The sequence below is a fragment of the Mastomys coucha genome, unplaced genomic scaffold (assembly GCF_008632895.1).
Source record: "Mastomys coucha isolate ucsf_1 unplaced genomic scaffold, UCSF_Mcou_1 pScaffold6, whole genome shotgun sequence".
In the NCBI taxonomy this organism is placed as follows: domain Eukaryota; kingdom Metazoa; phylum Chordata; class Mammalia; order Rodentia; family Muridae; genus Mastomys; species Mastomys coucha.
In genome coordinates, this window is record NW_022196912.1 from 38,383,219 (window position 1) to 38,390,237 (window position 7,019).

Genomic DNA, 7,019 nt, shown 5'->3' on the forward strand with positions numbered 1-7,019 from the left:
GCCCTGCTCTGAGCCCACCTACCCCTAAACCCTGCCCTGACTCCACCCCTCCCCCTAAGCCCTGCTCTGACCCCACCCCTACCCCTAAGCCCTGCTCTGAGCCACTCTGGCCTTTAGACACCACTGCAGACACAGACAGAACTCTTGACCAGAACGCCAGGAAGACAGTGCTGAGGCTCACACTGCTGGGCATATCATCCACCCCAGACCAGGACAAAGACAAAGGGCCACCACCTGGGCACCAGGAGCAGACCTAGAGGGCCTCCTGCTGAGAAACAGCCCATCCATGCAGAACATGGTGTACTCTCTAGTCTTCAGTTCTTCTCCAGTCTCTTACTCGACCCCTCAACCTCACCCCTAATTAGCCTTCTCCATGGAGAATAAGAAAGCAGACCCTCCCTTGTCAATGGAACAAGTTTCTACCAACAGAGAATTCTAGAACCATATTATCTTAAGGTACAGAGCTGTGGCCTGGATCCAGAGGACATGAAACCTAAGCCGGCCTTGCCTGCAACTGAACCGGCACACAACATGGTGACACCCTCATCAGGTCAGGTAGATGTCATGGTCTCAACATGTCCCAGCCATAATGGGCCTGGTTTTGGCCTCCAAGGCACAAAGTTGATGAAGATGTGGATGGGGGACTCTGAGTGACTCTGTCCATGGGTTCTAGCTGCTGAGTAAGAAATGCAGTCTCTGGTTCCTTAGGAACAGGAAAGCTGCAATGGTCAGGTATCAGTATGCCAGGGTGACACTATCCCATGTCGACCTCAGTTCCAACATCAGCATCAGCACAGATGAAAAACATTGCCCTCAGAGTCGAGGCACTCTCAAGTCCTCTAGAGACTGCCCTGGAGACAAAATGACAGACGCTGACTAAGGGTATCAACCAGGGGCTGAAGAGATGGCTCAGTGGAGTAAAGAGCTTGCCATGCCAGCATGAGGGCCTGAGTAGGGATCACCAACATCCACTTAAAAACCGGACTCAGCAGTAGCTCGCATCTATAATCCCACTGCTGAAGCTGGGGGACATGGAGACAGGTCTCAATGGCCAGGCCAGCTAAGCCAAACAGCAAGGCCTGAGTCCCGTGAGAGATCCTGCCGCAGAAAACAAGGTGGAAAGTGACAGAGGAAGACATCCTTTAAAGTACAGAGCTGTGGCCAGGAGCTAGGGAACATGAAACCTAAGCCAGCTTCGCCAGGTAGATGAACCAGCACACAGGGAAGCCATCAGCAAATGAGGAAGAGTCCAGTGCTGACCTCTGACCTCCACACATGCACTCGCAGCCAAGTACACTTGCATGTGTGCACAAACGTACACACACACACATACACACACACACACACACACACACCACACATGCCAGGACAAGTAGAGACATTCTAGCTAAGTATCTCAATGAAGACTCACATTTATCTATCTGAGAAGCTGCATATTCTGGAGCAACGAGAAAGATCATCTAAATACACTGCTCCCAGTCTCAGTCACCTATTGACTCCAGAGGCTCCCAGGCCTAGGATGTGAGCCACTGGCTGTCCTCATGAGGGTCTGGTGGCATTGCTGCCAGAAGGACACCACCCCCATACCTGGTGGCCAGGCCAAGCTGTGCAGGCTGCTCTCCGGTATTGTGGCCCTTCCCAGTCAGGCACTGCTCAGGCTTGCTTTCCTAGAGAAAAAGAAAAGAGGCCATCAGAGACAGAGGAAAGAAAAGGGACTCTCCAAAAGCTCAGGTTCCACCAAAGGGCTCCCTAAGGCCCAGGGCACGACAAGGAGGCACACATCCAGGATGGGGACCCCCCCACAGGAGCTCGGGCGGGGTGTTTGTTTTGGCAGATCCTCATTACTTCCTTGCCTAGAAATATCCTAAGATTAAGCTGAGAAACATTTTTTGACAGAAATGAGTCTGTTATCCATAAGTGTTCCTGGCACCGGATCAAACGCCATCATCCCTGTCACAGAGCCGCACACTTTATCAGGGCTGCCTGGATTCCTGAGCATTTTCACAGTATTTTCTTCTAATTGCCAATAGAAATATTCAGAAATATCTGCACACCATATTTTTCTTGGGGAAAACGAGAACGCATTTCTCTCTTCCAATGCAGCGTAATCCTAAAGGAAAATGATTCTTGGATCTACGGGAGAGAGCCCGAGGTGTCTAGGAAAATGGGAGAGAGCCCGAGGTGTCTAGGAAAATCCTGGGCCCATCCAGGCCCATCCCATGGCTTGTGTTTGTGAACCACAGGGCAAGCCAGCTGACTCTTCCAGCCTTGCTCCCTCAACCTCTCAAACAGCGATGTGGAGAGGCTGATGCAGTGGCTGCTGATGCATCAAATAGAAAGACTGACACACACCAGGGAGGAAGAGGGAGGGGACAGGACAGGGCCAGGGAACTACCACTGAGTCAGAAGAGGCCACAGAACATGTCAACAGATGAAGGAGACACAGTGAGAACACCTTTGTGTTAATGACTTCCACTGTCATCTTTTAATAAAGCAAGCCAGTTACGCTGGGCAAGATGGCTCATGCTTAAAATTTCAGCACTGGGGAAGCCGAGACAGGAAGACCGCTGCAAGTTTGAAGTGAGTGGGACTCGAGACAGAGACTGTCTCAAGGGAGGTGACATAAGTCAAGCTAATAATAGATTATCTTAAAGTATGAGTACTGGAAACTAGCTTGAAATACTCCTTCAGCTGGTTGGCTGGCTGGTTGGCTGGCTGGCTGGTTACAGGGGTCTTGTTAAGTAAGTCCTAACTGGCCTGACACTACGTAGCCTGGACTAGTCTGCAACCTGTGGCAATTCTCCTGCCTCTGCTTCTTGAGTATTACAGTTACAGTCATGCAATACCATGCCCAGCATGTTCTGATTGTTCAGGGTTTTTTTGGCATTTCCTTTTGTTTTGTCTTGTCTTGGTTTGGTTTTGAGACAGAGCCTCACTATGTGGCCTTGACTGACCTAAAACTCACTAGACCACTCTAGCAGACCAGGCTGGCCTTGAACTCATAGAGAACCACCTGCCTCTCACTCATTAAAGGCATGTACCAGCATCTCTGTGTTGTTTGCTTTTATAAGTATAAAAGCAACAGATATAACCAGTTATTTATAACTGACTGAATGATTTTAAGTGACTTGGCCACCACAGTTAAGAACTTTTCATTAGGCTAATTCAGAAATAATTTCCATTCTTAAGAGAAACATTTAATTCCATGAATGTCCCTTACTACAATGGAATTCCCCTTAATTCTAACTGTTGAGAATCTAGGAAATCTACAAATAACAAATCTTTGAAGTGTACTTCTTCTTGAAATTCTGGAACACACTGCCCTCTGGTAAGGAAACTAGAAAGCCCTTTATGTTTTAAGTCCACTGCAGGATGGCATCCACGTTTGTACTGACTTGCTCAAACCCCAGGAAGATAACACAGCAGGTGGCGATGCAGCCACCCTAGCAGCACATCAAAGAACAACTGGATCAGCATGCAGCTCTTCAGGGCACCTTCTCCCTTTAAACTCACATAATCAAGTGAGTTCAGTGATGTGTTTCTGGTAGTGTTTACATAACCTTCTGGTTTTTTCATACTACCTTCCAGAAGCCATCATCTCTCAATAAGTACATACCAAACCCCTCCACAAGCTCCAAGGAGGCAAAGCTGTAAGAGGTTTCTGTCTTCCTGGAACTTGGGGTGTGGAGGAGGTGAGAAATATTAGTCAAATAGTCTCACTAATAAGTGTATAGTTATAAATCTTGACAAAATCCAGGAAGGAGAAGGCCATGGCCTACAAAAGCAGCCACAGCAGGCTGGGTTAATCTGGCACAAAAAAAAAAAGAGTTGAGTTGCTACTTAATTAAGTGAAGATGGATCAAAGGGATCCTGACAACACTGGGAAGAGGAAATAGTATGTGCAAAGGCCCAGGGGCAGAATCGATTTTGATCATGAACACTAAAGGATAGAAGGAAGGAGAAGATAGGATAGCAAGGGAGGTCAAGCTAGAACACGTAAGTGCTTTATAGGGTGATAAAAACCTTTGTCATCACTGTAGGAGCTCTGGGAAGCCACTAAAAAGGTTGAAGCAGGGACTGAAGAAATGCCTCAATAGGAAGAGCACTTGCTTCAGAAGCAAGAGGGTCTACATCAGTTCTCAGCACCTGTAAAAAAGCAGGGCCCGGCTAGACATGTCCATAACTCCAGATCTGTGGCAGGTGGAGGCAGGAGGCTCACCACTGCTCGCTCACTGCCAGCCTCACTCCAGGCTCAGTGGGAGACACAGTCTCAAGGAAATGAGGAGAAAAGGAACAGAGGACAACATTCAGTGCCCTCCTCAAGCACACACCAGACACACACACACACACACACACACACACACACACAGGGCTGTGCACATTACCAAACACACATACAGCACAGATACACACACACACACACACACACACACATACTCACTTAAATACATACACCACACACACGAAGATATGCACTAACCACACATATACATACATGTACACATCAATAATGAAAAAAGTTTTGAGCAAGGACCAACATAATTTAGGATCACCACCTTAAACAAGCCAATCCAACTAGATACAGAGAATGAGAAGGAGGAGGCAAAAATGGGCTCAATACACAAGCTGGAAGGCAGCCTAGGAGAGGAAAAGGTGGTCTGGACTTGTGGGAGAGCAGCTAAGGGGAAATGTTCAAATTCGAGCAACACTTACTCCATCATCTCACCAGGCTCCATGGAGAGAGTATGAATAAAGGCCATGTCCAGTCACAGATGGACAGTGGACCCACTCCCAGCCCACTGCCTGAGAACTCCTCTCACCTGCGCACCTTGAAGCCTCTGCTTCGCTGGCTAAGTGACAAATGGGTGTGGAACATAAAACAACTGTCTGGTTTGTCTGGCCTGGAAACAAGAAAGGGAGTCATCCTAAAGGCATGAGTGGATGCTTGAGGAAAACCAAGTGGTGACAGCGAAAGAGGAAGGACCCTCCAAGTACAGTGTGCAGCTGGCCACAGGAAGAGCAGCTGAGAGAAGAGGAGAGAGAAACCAGGAGAGCCCTGAGCCTGGAGGCCAAGCAAGGAAAGTGCTCTGGACATGTGCTGAGATGGAGAGAGACCAGAAAAAGCAGGGCCTTTCAGGCTCTCAAGAAAATCCATGTATATGGGCTTTATGAGGTTAATACTGTCAATTTGGCAAGATCTAGGTTGGGTTAATTAATATGGAAAGACCCACCCTAACTGTGGGTGACACCATTCACAGCCTGGAGTCCTGGACTGAACACAGAGGAGAAAGCCAGCTGAGCCAGCACCAGCCTCTATCTCTCAATGTGACAGGCTGCTTCAAGCTCTTGCTGCCTTCATGTCTCCACCATAGGCCACACTTTCAATCTGTGAGCCGAAATAAGCTCCACCCCCACTTAAGTTGCTTTTGGGTATTCTATCCCAGCAACAAGACATGCACCTAGTACATCTTTTTTTTTTTTTTACTGATAAAGAAACCCCAGAGTGGGAAAACAACTTGACCTGGGTCTATAAGTCAGAAGGTGACAGAGCCAGGCTCTGCTGGCCTCTCCTTCCTCTCTACCTTCTACCTGTGGCCCCTTTGCAGTAGAGCCAGCTCACTGAAACCCAGGATTATGGTATGTGTTTACCTTACTCCTACAAATAGAAGTAAGCCTGACTAAACCAAACCAAGCCTCACCAAGTAGAACCCCAGGTCACCTTCTCCACTCACCTCTTTGATTGTAGCATTTCTTCCTCTCCAGGAAAACCACCATCTTCCTCCCTTTTTGGGCATCTTATCTCTCATGATGGATTCCACAGTGGCCTGTTTTAAATGGATGGGAACATAAATAATGGAACCAAAAAAAAAAAATCAACTTAGCACACTCAAAACAAAAGAAAACATACGTGCAAATCAAAGTCGGAGGCGAAAAGCAAACAAATAAAACAGAACACAACATACTGTGGGTGGACTGAAAATTTTAGAAAGGCAAAACCTAATGGCGTCCAAAATCACGTGGAGGTAACTGAGGCACGAAGACTTAAGAAGATGGGAAAAGAACCAACAGACAACAAACAGAATACAACACAGCAACAACAGGAAAGAAAGGGTTAGAAATCATTAGTGGTTAGTAGATCTTAAGTTTTCACAGTAAAATGGCTGATTACGTACTACTAGCTTCAATATGGCGATTACAAAATAAAACATGAAAAGAAAAAAGTGGTCACTGCAGCACAGGATCAAAAAGCTGCCAACACAGTCAAATGCACAGGTTTTGTTTGGTTGGTTAGTTTTTGTTTTGGGTGTTTGGTAAATTTAAGTTTTCAAAGTTTGGCCAACTGAAGTTTAGCAGATTGATTTAAAAATCAAAGGTTAAAGATAAATTTCATATGGAGACTTTGCACACAAAGCTTGATGGGGGAGATTAGACATAAAATAATAATTTCGTAAATAATTCCAACTAGCAATGCCTGGCTTAAGGCTATTTTGGGGCCAAGGCCAATGTTATCTAAATTTTCCTCTTCCATTTAGAAGGATGATAAGCACCCATTACCTCAGCTAATGAAGAAACCTTGGAGTGGGGAAACTAAGTGTTTCAGTCTAACAGGACACAGGTAGGTAAGATGGATAACTGATTCACAGATTTACCCTTAAATATGCAATTCATACTTAAAAGATCTTTATCTGACTCAGAAGGCAAACTGAGTCCACTTAAATGCAAACCATGCATTCAATGTTCGTGGACAGCACAGCCTACAAACATACTGTCTACTCTCCACCTCCAACCCAGCAAGCTCATATAACAAGACAAGCCCTACAACCTGACAAGAAAACCTAGTAGGATTATACTTTTTAGATGGAGTCTACGGCTCGCCAACAAAAACCCTCAGACAGGATTGCAGTAAGTGGGCAGCGGTCCTGCAGGGTGTTCAATCTACAGCCATCTAAAACATTCCATGTTGGTTCATGAGTAAACACATCACTGTGACAGAAAACCTAAAGTTCAGATTAAGAAAT

At 46.3% G+C, this 7,019-nt stretch overlaps 1 protein-coding gene across 7 annotated transcripts in view; it reads right to left on the minus strand.

Annotated features, from left to right (window-relative positions):
• Positions 1 to 7,019, minus strand: part of Lpin1 (lipin 1) — a 108,185-nt gene that overhangs the window by 18,124 nt on the left and 83,042 nt on the right. For all 7 annotated transcript variants that reach the window (XM_031355818.1, XM_031355817.1, XM_031355820.1 and 4 more), the window contains 2 exons: positions 5,733 to 5,825; positions 1,588 to 1,667 (listed from right to left, as the gene is read on the minus strand). In XM_031355818.1, the coding sequence (XP_031211678.1) occupies positions 1,588 to 1,667; positions 5,733 to 5,825 (173 nt within the window). The remainder of the gene's footprint in view (positions 1 to 1,587; positions 1,668 to 5,732; positions 5,826 to 7,019) is intronic.